Source organism: Syzygium oleosum, unplaced genomic scaffold, assembly GCF_021117445.2.
Source record: "Syzygium oleosum isolate NSW1041296 unplaced genomic scaffold, Sole_v2.1 Sole_v2.20, whole genome shotgun sequence".
Classification (NCBI taxonomy): Eukaryota; Viridiplantae; Streptophyta; class Magnoliopsida; order Myrtales; family Myrtaceae; genus Syzygium; species Syzygium oleosum.
The window spans coordinates 6,759,212-6,771,806 of NW_026607504.1; the positions used below are offsets into that span (position 1 = coordinate 6,759,212).

At 38.8% G+C, this 12,595-nt stretch overlaps 1 protein-coding gene across 1 annotated transcript; it reads right to left on the reverse strand.

Annotated features, from left to right (window-relative positions):
• Nucleotides 1-5,053: 5,053 nt before the first annotated feature.
• Nucleotides 5,054-7,719, reverse strand: LOC115670174 (uncharacterized). The gene is made up of 6 exons (XM_030591383.2): nucleotides 7,522-7,719; nucleotides 6,931-6,966; nucleotides 6,622-6,823; nucleotides 5,777-5,855; nucleotides 5,521-5,638; nucleotides 5,054-5,224 (listed from the first exon to the last, which is right to left on the reverse strand). The coding sequence occupies exons 1-6, from the start codon at nucleotides 7,692-7,694 to the stop codon at nucleotides 5,200-5,202; spliced, it is 633 nt and encodes a 210-aa protein (XP_030447243.1). The 5' UTR covers nucleotides 7,695-7,719; the 3' UTR covers nucleotides 5,054-5,199.
• Nucleotides 7,720-12,595: the final 4,876 nt, after the last annotated feature.

Consider the following 12,595-nt stretch of genomic DNA (forward strand, 5'->3'; position numbering starts at 1 on the left):
CACCCAAAAGTGTGTGCATTTCTTAATATATTATATATATGTTACACTTAGAAATTTGTCATTTGTAATCATGATATTGCAAAACAAGATATATGTCTAATTGGGACCAATAGAATCTGAAAGGAAAATTAACTTTAGTCCCAAACTAATCCACCAAACGAAAGACACGCGAGCTCATCAGAAAATATCTCTTTTTCCACTTATGTTTAGGGCATAGCCGCCTGCTCCATAAATTTAACGCTGTAAAGTCCTCCGAATACTCCTCAGATCTCGAATTAGGGTTCGAGTCGGATCATTCATTAGTGATTCCTTATTTTCACTGGCCCGCGCCTCATTTGGTCCATGAAATTAACGATGTATTGCGTGAGCTTGCGACTTACCAACCTAAAGTGCGCTTCCTATTGTCAACGGCGGTCGATAATCGCTCTCTTTTCTCAATAATCAGGTATGGCCTTTTTTCTTTTCCCAGCTCATTCACACCCAGATCTTGTCTGGACAAAGAGGAAACGATAACGCAAAGCATGAAGAGAAGGTTGCTTTACACAATCCATTCAAGAGTAGACACACACAAATGATCTCTCCTAGCAGACAGATCCTTGAGCTAACATACACTGGTACTTTCTTACTGCAAACCCTAAAGCCCTCCACCAGGAGGGGGAAGAAATGATAAGAACAAGAGAACACACATGGTAGTTTAGGTCAAACTGAGCAGAAAGAACGCCCCATGCACATACATCTGTAGCTACTCTAAGGGGCATGTACATGTTTGCAGATAGTGATTGATGAAAGTTACAGATCTATCAACACAAGCGATAACAGTCGGACCAAGACGCTTGATTCCCCAAAAAAGAGAGAGAGAGAGCAGAGAAATGAAGCAGTTCTCGAGAGCACCCCTTTCCTTGTAGACGGTGAGGGTCCGTTTTTCGTTCAAAAGCTCTTGACGCCCTTCCTCTTTACCGAGTGCTTAGCTTTTGACCTCCCTTTTTGCGTTTCCCTTCATTGACCCCTCTCTCCTTTGTCGCTGCTGGTAATGATGGTGGTGATGATTTCGTGGAAGACTCTGGTTGTGGGTCGTGAAACATATAAGGAAGCTGCAAGAAAACAATCATGATGATGGGGTTGGAGGAGAAAGAGGGCAAGCGGGGACATGATGATGCTTCGGCGTTGAAAGATAGGGAAAAAGCAAGAAAATACGTTCAAGTTTTCTGTGCCTCTCTGATCTTTCTCTCTCAGTGAGAGAGAAAGATCAGAGAGATCACTCTCATGGAGCCAAGGGCTTGGCTTAGCTTAGCTTTATAGATAATTTTGAGGGGTGTTTCTTGGTGGCTTGCCCCCCCCTCCTTGCACCGCAAAAAAAAGTCTCTGCCGTATCTCTACCGTTCGATGCAAGTGATGCGGTGTGAATTGTCAGATGACAGATTCATCCTCACCGTCCAAAATTTTTTTACAGCTTTGTTAGAGATAAGAGTTTCGTTTTTTTTTTTTGCGCTGATAGATTTCTTGAAAGAGTTGATCAGCGTAGAGAAATTGTTGATTAAAAAGTTACCCATTGTCTGACTTTTCGGTAACATTTGAATAATTTACCAACTCTTTGATGAAAATACTAACTCTTTATTGCATTTTATAAATTACCACCGTTTGATGACATTATCATCCAAATGTTTGACTCTGATTTAGGTTACTCACTAATGATTATTTAATTTTTTTTTCAAATTTCAGTTACCTACTTTTATTTGTCTCTCATCCAAAATCATAAATTTAATATTTCTTATATGAATTTATCAACATTTATTTGCGTGACTTACCGGTTTTTTTCCCATTAGGTTATCAATAAGTTTTTCACCAACGCCTTAAATTCACCAACCATTATATAAAACTACCAACTTTATTCCCAATTAAGTAACCCCAAAAAAAGTTGGTGAATTTAATAAAATCAAATAAACGTAGGTAATGATCTCAAATAAGTGTTGTACCGATAATTAGTTGATAATTTAATTGAAAAAAATCGATATATCACTTTAAATTAAATGTACTAATTTCAAATAAAAGTTGGTAAATGTAAGTATCACTAAGAAAGATAAATAAAATTTATTAAAGATAAGAAAAGTGAGTAATTAAAAGAAACATAAACTTTGTAATTAACTCAAATGAGAGCTGATAATGCAAAACTAGTTGGTAGTTAATCAGAAAAAAGTTGGCAAGTCACTCTCATTAAGGTTGCTAATTTCCAAAAAAAAGGCGTTAGTAAGAAATGCAAATAAAAGTTTGTAAAACGTAACAAAAATTGGCAAATTTTAAAAAATCAAATAAATGTCGGCAAGTCACTTTAATGACAGTTGATCATCCAATACTATGTGGTGTAAATGTAATGAATTATTAACCAAGGCAAATAAAATTTGTAAGAAATGTAGTTTGGTAAATTAAAAAAAATTTAAATGTTGGTAAATAACTCAAACAAGAGAATAAGTTGGTAATTTAATTTGACAAAAGTTGGTAAGTCGCTCAAATTTTAGAGTTGTGATTTCATATAAGAGTTTGTAGATTCGAAGTGTTGGTAAGTTATGCAAACAAAAGTTAGTAAATTTGTATAAAATTACTATTTTGCAAATTTTTAATAAGTTGATAATTTAATAAAAGTGTCAGTGAGCTTCTTACAAGTTACTTGAAAATAAAGACAACGATGATATTTTCACCAACAGTTTTTTTGCACTTACAAGCACTTATTGGAATTTGCTGGTATGAAAAAAACCGTATAAACAATGGAATTCTGCATCTTGATAGGATCATTTAGGCTGCCATCCACATAATTGGTAATTATTCATGTGATTTTTACATTATGCAACATGTGTGAATCTAACATATCGCAAGTTACTCTCTCTCTCTCTCTCTCTCTCTCTCTCTCCAATAGCTTCAATGGATTGCTCTTCCGCCTGCCTTAGTTGTTCGTTAATTCGCTCGCCATCGCTATCGTTGCCATTGTCCCCAACATTATCAGATATCACTATCATCATGACAACTGTCTCCAACATTATCAGATATCACTATTGTCATTTCACAGTCTCACTTTCAGATATCACCATCATAGTTCATCACAGTTTTGACCTCACTTTTGGATTTATGCATCTATCATCACCACCAACAATCGGGGTTTGGGTTCTCACCATTAATTAGGATCTAGATAGATTCAGGGGTCTCCAATGGAGGTGAGCTCGTTCATATGGCAAGTAGCTTGAGAATGTTGGAGGAGCTCAACTCGATTCAATTGAACTAGGTAGGCGGTCCGCGATCTTACGATGGCGGTGCTCGAAACGGAGTCGATGGCGGCAGCTGGATGGCGGTTAATGGAGAGGTGAAGCTAAGTCTAGTAGAGAGGAGAGAGAGGTTGAAGAAATTATTGAGATGATAAGTAGTAAGTACTCGTATACGAACTAGTTTATGTCCATGACTTTAGCAGCATATCGAAGGCTGTTGTCCACTTGGGTGGTAGTCGTTTTCACGTGCTTTTGATGTCACCACGCAACAACAGTTCATCTCTGTCCCCAGTAGCTTCAGCAGATTGCCTCCATGCCGCCTTAGTTGTCCTCGACTCTTGCCATTGTAACCACCGTCTCCACCACCATCAGTACCACCGTCACCAGTTTCGCAGTCTCGCTTTCAGTTCCATACGTCAACCTCTACATGTTTCTTTATCACAACCACCGCCGATCACATGTCATCCCTGTTAAATTTGATCTAGATCTCGTCAAGGGGCTTCGACAAAGCTGAGCTCCTTCGCACGGCCAAGAGCCAGAGCTCGTTGGAGGAGCTTGACTCCATTCGATTGAACTTGATAGGGCGCATGTGATGCATGAAAACAGAGGTCTATCGCGGCATCTGGTGGATGTGTCGCACGAAGGTGACACAAACTCAAGTAGGGAGGAGAGAGGCGTTTAAAGAAATTATCTGGGGTCGGTTCGACGGGATATGTGAAAATCTAGTTTACCTTAATCTTAAAATCATGAATCTCGCACAATCCGAAGCTGAATTTTCTAGGACAATTTCTTCAAATGTTCATGGCAGATTACCTCCGAAAAGCAAAACTAGTCTCCAGTCAAAAGTTGAACTAGGTTGTCCCCTTCCATCATCTATGACGTAACTTGAACCGATGACAGCTACATGGTCCGTGTGGAAGAAGCAGCAGAACCAAGTATAGATGCCCATAAAATCAGTGCACTTAATAAAGCCGCTAATCAAGGAGTCTTTCCCCTCCTCCTGGCGATATTTTCCATGGACAGTTTTGACAAAACACTCGACCAAGTTGAAATTTTTGTCTTCCTCTTGGAATTCATTGATCACATTACTGATACAGCACTGGTAGGTCACGAGATGCAACATAAATTCAAAGAATAATTAAGGCTTTACGATCTAATCACGCCTTAATCCCAGACGAATAAGTGTACTATTTCACCACCCATTATTATGTCTATAATGGAATGCCATTAGGTAATAAACGTTCATGAGGGTGTTCCAAAGCAAATAAGTCCCGCGAGTTTTCCGTTCTTCTTTTGCCTATCTCTATCCGTGATCGCGTTGGGATATATTTCAATGGAGTATTACATGATTCAATTCTCAAAAGAAGATAAAAGCATCCGATGCAGTTCGGTCATTCGGGTTTCTTGTTGACTACGATGCAAACTGAACAGAACGTCAAATACACTGTAGCAAACCTGAAATGAAGTTTCCCACTTGCATTAACAAGGAATTTTCAGTTCCTTTCGATCAAGTTGAATCAGTTTTTCCAGTAGTTGCAGTTTCCACAATTGAAATAGCAACATTGCAGAAACCAGAGAAGGCAATCTAGGAATCAGAGAGAGATACAAGGGCTCCAAAAGTAACAAAATGACATCAAGTTTCGCCATGCAGGAGCAAGTTTACGAAATATCTCAACTTTAAAACGAGTACATTAAAACGAGTGAAAGTACAGATGGTCGTTGCAGGAATCCTCTTTATGCCTTATTATCCATCGTATGACGATGTGTTTTTATTTTCAATATGATGGAGTAATGGCGATATATTTTGCAGGATAAACAATTGATCAATTTTATTTCATTGACAATAGTATGAACAGAGTCGGGGGGTACAACAAGGCATTTACGTTCATCTTACTTTACAGTAGATTATGCTTCACATTTTTAATACCTCCGACGTACACATGAAGAATCATCTGATGAAATCGAACTTGTTCCTGCACATCGAAGAATACGAATTAATGGCGGGAAAAAAAATCAACTGCAAAACATCAATTGGGGAAAGTGATCAGTCAAATTCCCGCAAAGCCCTTTTCTTCCCTCTTTATGCTAGTCATTTGGGAAATGGGTAAGACAGTAAGGGGATGACAGGACGTTTTGGTCTTAATAACAATTTGCCACCACTCGGCCAAACCCTTGCCTTATGACTATAACTTGATAACTGTAATGTTGGAATGAACACTATCCCTTCAGACTGACAAAGCGTGGTATGTATGATTACGCTAGAACTTACAACTTGGGGTGCAGATACTGCTCCACAGTCAGAGGTTTTGGACCACCGAACCAATTAATCAAAAATATGTTCTTGATTTCTAATTTGTAGACCTGGAAATCGTGATCCTTTGGCCAGCCTGTCAACCAACCATGAAGTTCAACATCAGCGGACAATATTGTTAGCAACAGATATCATCAAAGTCGCGCGGATGTATATAATTCATCAAAACCAAGGACCAAATAGCCACTAGAAAAATGCGAGTTACTCTAGTTACCCTTCATCTCTGGATGCTTTGAGAACAAGGCAATTTTAGCATATTCTGCTTCTTCAGACTTCGGGTTGACTAGCTTCAGCTGAAAAACATAAAGAAAAATTCCCACCGATTAGCTGATAATCTTGCTTGTCAGTACATGTAAGAAACCTAAATAGCTCTACTCAGACAGAATTCATGAAAGGTGCAAACAGGCCGTTAGAGTACAAACGTTACTCTTGTGCAAGCGGGTTCTCGAGATATCCAGCTACAGGTCCAACATAGCACTTGTTAGTCATAATTCAAGTCTCTCTTAATTATACTTCTTGGCAAGAAGTATAATGTAAAAGATTCTTACATGGAGTTTCATGGCCAACAAATATGTTTCTACGTGGGCCATTATATACATAACAGATGCCAGTTAGTGAATAAAGCAAGTAGAACATGACTTTCGCGGAAGGACACACAAAAGCCATGTGGAGTAAATCGGTGCAGACGGAATAAGCTAGAAACAGGACTTAGCGTCTTAACGGTTGGCCAATTGAGGACTTAGGTTTTATTTGGATCGATTTTTAAGGTTTTAAAGAAGCCCTAATCTAATCTCGTGCTCCTCGTTGGCAGCGGAATTCATCTGTCGGAAATCCGACGTGGCCTCCATGTGGCATATTTCGAGACCTGCTTATGGCTTTTTTAAAAGCTTAAGACACTAAAATAAACGCTAATCAACCAGTGGCCAAAATCTTACGTCCTTTCTCTGCACTTATCTCATCTAATATCTCACCACTTCAGTCGAAGAACAAACATTCAGATAATTCACAAACTTCCACAGCAACTGGATCACAAAATCAACTAAAGTAAATGTAACACACCGCTCCAGTTAGCGTGATCTTCGCACAAGTGGGATTCATGGGGTCTCTCTTTCCACAGGTCCCAATAGGGTACTCGCTAACTGTAAACGAAGCCCTCGGGTCTTTCACCGCATTCTTCGCGGTTGGATCAAGAGGTGTCAAGTAAAAGTACGGGATGCCCTTTCCTTCGTTAGGTAGCCCGTCGCTAAACGAAACCACGTTCCTGAGCAACAGAGGCATGAATAAGCAGGATGACCGAAACAAATTCTCATCAACCGAGGCATGGATGAGCAGAATTGCAAGATTGTAATCTGGACAAGCGAAAAGTACCCGAATGGCGCTCCCCCCAATTCGCTGGAGATCGTGCTGTGCAATCAAAACAGCAAATTAGCTTCGATCAACAGCAACAGAACACAGACAAAACTAAAAGCACAAACGACCACCGCCCGGTATGTCAATCAATAAACAGAGGAATCATGAATCAAATAATTGCAACGTCACAACGGATCAAACCCGGCCAATCCGATATTTTCTTGCCGCCCCGCCCCGGCATTTTCGATAAAGTCAACTAATTCCAGCTCTTTATCGCGCCTTCGACATCCGAAACTTCAGACTAAAGGAGCAAACTTTGTCATCAAATTCACATGCCACGGGCAGAACACTCCTCCCCTCTCTAACGGGAGATTACAGATTAGAAATTGGACAGCTGAGCCTTATGGGGTTACGCATACAAGAACGACGAATCATTCACATCTGATCACTTTCGCTTTTGCATAATCAGGAGCTCACGCATCAGAAGATTGACAAAGCCATTTCTGCAAGATCGACCGATAAAGAGCGACACTTGGGATTCTACCAGGACGAAACAATGGAAAAGACGGAACAGACGAGGAACGAGGAACCGAGGAGCAGATGCTTTACTTCAGGACGCCCCATGAATTCTGGGCGACGAGCCACCGGGCCGAGGCGGCGGCGTCCTTCGGGTCGGGTTTCGCGGCGGAGAGCGGCCGGGCCTGTTCGGACAGTTGAAACCCCGCGACGAGGAAGAACAAGAAGATCGAACATGGGACCCGAGACCAGCCTTTGACTTCCATGCTTCCTTCTTCCTCCCCAAAACAACCGCCGAGGTATATATATACGGAAAGTAATAATTGATTTATTTCCGTACGCATATATATACGGAAAGTAAGTATTTGTAGATATAATTACGTATAAGTAAATAATTGATTTATCGCCGTAAATGCATGGATTTGTAGATATATGTTTGGGGAAAAGATGGTATGCTATGCCCTCTTGTATTAATTATTGAAGAAAAAAAAGTTACAAATTCATGGAGTTCCTTTTTTCTTTTTTTGGTTGAACAAATTCAAGGAGTTCTCAAATCCATTTCTCTTGTTCGTAAATGTGATCTCACGCGATTTATTGTGCTCCTAACTGGCCTACTAAATAAGTTAGTGTCTTGAAGTGAATCTCGAGGGAGCTAATTGATTGTTATGCAGATGCAAATATCATTTGTGATTATTTTAGAGTCTCCATTAATCTATTAGGGGTCGGTGCCAGATTAAACTAAGGCCCTTGGGCTTGTACATTTTTTCTCTTTTAAGGAAAACTTCTCACATAATTTGTGAGTTATTTTTTTTATTTCCTAACATGCATTTGCATATCCATGTATTTAGGGTAATAAATCAAACATTTAAATAATTACCAACGATAGAAAAGGAAAGTGATAATTATTCGAGCCATTTTAGGCAACGATTTTTTTTTGTCTGTCCTATCTCTAACTGTCTTCACTCTACTTTTGCTCTATCTCTTGCAAAATGTGAGAGTCAAACTTCGCACCTGTGATACTAACATCCCCACCCCCTAATCCCTTTATCAGCAGGGCCACATACCTATTGGCGTCTCGGACAACAATTAAACAATACCTTTTGTAAGGCCCTGTAGAGGACTTGTGAGCGCTAAAAAAAAAACAATCTAAGTAAGTTTATGAAATAATCTACCAAACATGCACACGTAACATACTATGCAAAAAAAAAATGTACCTAAAATAAATTACTCTCCTAAAATTATCTTTTGGACAAGAAAATAAAACTGGCTAAGATTTTACATGCCATATGATCCTAAGTCCATAATGTACAAATGGAAATTTTGTATTTTTATGACTAAAAGTGTGCATAAGAGGAAACCAAGTATAACTAGATGATGCAAATATGCAATTTACCTTCAATGTAAAGGCAATCCTAAAGATATTTCTATCTGAATTTGTATATCTTGAATTACTAAAATGAAATAGATGGAAGAGTCAAATAATAATGTAATGCAATCCTATAGATATTTTGTCTGAATTTGTATATCTTGAATTACTAAAATGAAATAGACGATTCTCTTAATGGAAGAGTCAAATAATAATGTAATCTAAATGACCTGAGATTGCATGAGAACACTTGTTCTTGATAGAATCTTATTGTTCTAACATGGCAATCATTAATATACAAATGCAATGTAAAATCCTACCTTAATATGGAAAAATATGAAAAATTGTCAATATCCATAAAAATATAAACGAGCGCACACTTAGATGTGCAAGTATGAAAAATTTACACTCAATTGCATTCCGTACATAAAAATGAAGACTTGTGGTGTAATTTTTTCAATTGTTTTGAAATATGTAAAAACAACATTTCAACTAAAATTTAGGTGTCAACAAATCCCAAACCTTTCAATTGGTCTTATTAAGTGCTAAACTTTCTTCAAAAAGTGCAATTAAGTTTTTTTTCTGAGCAGTACCTAAAATTGCCTACTATCGAGACCCTATTTTTTCGTTGGGGGAAAAAAAACGAGTTTAAGGATATTACCTAATGGCAGGCCAATGACCCTTGATTAGGTGCGGGCTCTCCCAAGCCCATAACTTGCGTGACGTTAGATTTTATTTTATATTTAATCCTAAAAGATTTCTATGTGAGGTAGTAGTTGCCACTAACCATTTTGAGGTCCGCTAGAAATCAAGTGAGATATGAGAGTTATGTCTCACTTCCTACGCAACGAGAGATTAACTGGGATCGAGACTTGATTACGCTAATGGTCTAATGCTGATATCTCTAACTTGGTGGGATTGTTCATCTAAGTGATCAAGCATTCTTTGTTACCAATTATAATCTTAAAGATCTTTGAGTCACTACGTGTTCATGCAAATGTTGTTTTGGGGTGTATTATGTTCTTAGGGTTATCCTTTCCATTCTAGAAAGGAAATGAAACAACTAATGTATTTAAAGTGCGAGAAATGAAACACTCAATATATCAAAAGCTTAAAGTAAAAGTGTGAAAGTGAAAACCCGATACTCGTCGGGCAAAAAATATTACATCGCCTTGTTTTAAGCCTCGGGACATGATCGTTGTGAGCTAAACGAGAATTTAAATATGCATGAAATTACTCTAAATGCGTGAAACTACGCTAAATAATCCTAATCTATGCAAAATGGACTATTTAGAAAAATGATTATGAAGCAAAAAAAAAAAGCACTAAATTAGGAAAGAGACTCTGGAAAATTAGGAAGATTTTGAAAATGTCATTTCTGCCCTAAATCAGCACTAATATGCGTATTTTGATTTATTGGAAAATTTCATGATTTTTCGTTTTTTTGTATTTTATATTTTTTTGAAAAATAATTTTAATTCATTAAACCGAGCTATGCTTGATTCACATGAACATGGACCAACTCAGAACATGAATATCACAATAACGAAGCTCGAATCGACCTTTTCAAGATAGAAACTTGGTCTTAATATTTTGCCAAACATTTGGTGCGCATTGCATTGCCCGCACTAGTTGCGTTGGGCCATGTTCATGGCTTTCATTCTCGATCTATAGATGATCTTAAAGAATCAATGTTATACTAAAACATGCAGAAAACAAGATTAGCAAGAAATATCATCCTAAAACACACTCAAATACGATTGAAATTAGCCTCAAAGTTACAGGTCTGACCTGTTTTGTATATCTGGGTTTGAACCCAGGTCAGGCAAACAGGTTGCTTGCCCAGTTGCAAGCCTTGATACGTACCACGTGTGAGACATTCATGAACATTTACTCTATCACAATGAAATTATGGAACACGGAGTTTCATATGAAGCAAGAATTTTGGAGAATGATCAACCACACACATCAAAACGACCTCTCCAAGTAGTCTACTCGCGTGGAACACACTGGCCAGCCATGAACCCAGTATGGATCGACTCTGTTTTTGGCTCAAGTTCTAAGCGATCTCATGGTTCACACAGAGACTTAAAGACCAAACCGAGCTAACCAAGACATCATTTGTTCACCCATATAACTTCCGTTAAGCTCACAAAGACAGGAAATGCATGAAAATGGGCATAGCAAGTCAAATATGCAAGACTCGTGGAACAGGTTCGACGCCGGAAAAAATTCCAGCCCCAGAAATCAGTTTTGTGGGCTGGTTTTCCTCTCGATTTTCATCATCAAACCAGAGCCAACAATGAACAAAAACAAATCTAGGGTCCTTACCTTGTTTACTAGTTGCTGTGTTAAGTGGCTCTTGACCGAGGAAGCCAAGAAATTGTCCTTTGAAGGCGCTCGGAAGTTGGCTCCTTCAAGTTGGAAAGTGGGATTTGCAGAGCAAAATAACTAACAACGAAGATTTTTGCTGGTCTCCAAGACCAGACTCCAGGACCTCGTTTGTCGACTCCTTTGACACCAACACCGACTAGATCTATTCTAATTTAGTTCCTAAGTCACGGTTTGCCTCAAGTACTCCTTATTTTACTCAACAATTCTCACTTGCCCTCGCCAGTGACCATCTACTGACATTTTCTGGGTTCTTCTAGGTTTCCAAGTTTGCTTTAGGAGGCATTCCCCATCTCCATTTGGGAAAAGAAATCAATCGAATTTAACTTGCTATGCCGAGCTTTAGCGCTTTTACTTTTTTTTTTTTTATGTAATTGTAACCATAACATCGCATAATCACGTGTGAGGGAGAAAATTTTAATGTGAGGGAAATTTAATTAATGAAAAAAACCAACAAAAAGTATGAAAGTGTCGCAAGTTGTGTGTGACCTACGACCAAGAGAAGATCCGACTTGATCTACTAATAGACATGATCGAGGGCTTGGCTTATCGCGGGAGCGCTCGGGTCTTCCGAGCTCGAATTCTAATTTCTTTTCCCACAAATAACATGTAAACAAATATACTTAAAACGTAATTTTTATTGAATGAGGAACGGGCCTAAGTAAGGAAATCTTAGGTTTAGTATGTCCAGCTTAACCATATTGGTACGTGTGTTAGTTTTACTCCCCTCTCTCTCTTTTTTTCCGGCAAAACACGTCTTAGGGTTGTCTATAACACTAATAAGTTAGAGCAACTCACCAATAGGGCATAACTGCGAGTAATGATTTTCACGGAAAAGCCCGATTCGCTCAATGCTAATTAGGGCCGGGCTAGAACATCTTAATGTACATCGGCTATATGCAGGTTTGGACAACACATTATGTGCGACATTAGAAAACATTTTCCTAAAAACGATCATTTGTATCGTATGAAATAATTAGTCAATAGAAATATTATTATTATTATCGATAATAATTTATGTTTAAACGTTTTCAAAGACATTGAAACAAATATTATTCATTCATTTTTATAAACGATATGAGTTATTATTTTTAGGAAAATGTTCTTCGACTCGGTCATTTTCCACTAAACAATCGAAGATCAAGAAGCTTATCGGGCTTCACCGGAGAAGAAACTGAGTCGGGTCACCGGGTCATCATTCCGGCGGCGGTTCTAGAAACGGAATGTCCGAACAGTCCAAACCGGAAACCACCACAAGCACGCAGAAAACGAACGACCTTACACAAACACACACAAACACCAAGAAGACACGACAAGCTCACACCTCCACCTCCTTTGACCATCGACGCCGTGCGAGCGCGACGGTCTCTTCGCATAACCGTCCGCCCTCCTCCGCCCTCCTCCGCCGCC

Excerpts from the sequence above, each read along its gene's own strand:
- LOC115670174 (XM_030591383.2), bottom strand. The coding sequence starts at position 7,694 with ATGGAAGTCAAAGGCTGGTCTCGGGTCCCATGTTCGATCTTCTTGTTC. Across the intron at positions 6,967-7,521 it reads AATTCATGGGGCGTCCTGAA|CACGATCTCCAGCGAATTGG; the intron begins GTAAAGCATCTG and ends TTGATTGCACAG. Across the intron at positions 5,856-6,621 it reads AGATCACGCTAACTGGAGCG|CTGAAGCTAGTCAACCCGAA; the intron begins GTGTGTTACATT and ends TATGTTTTTCAG.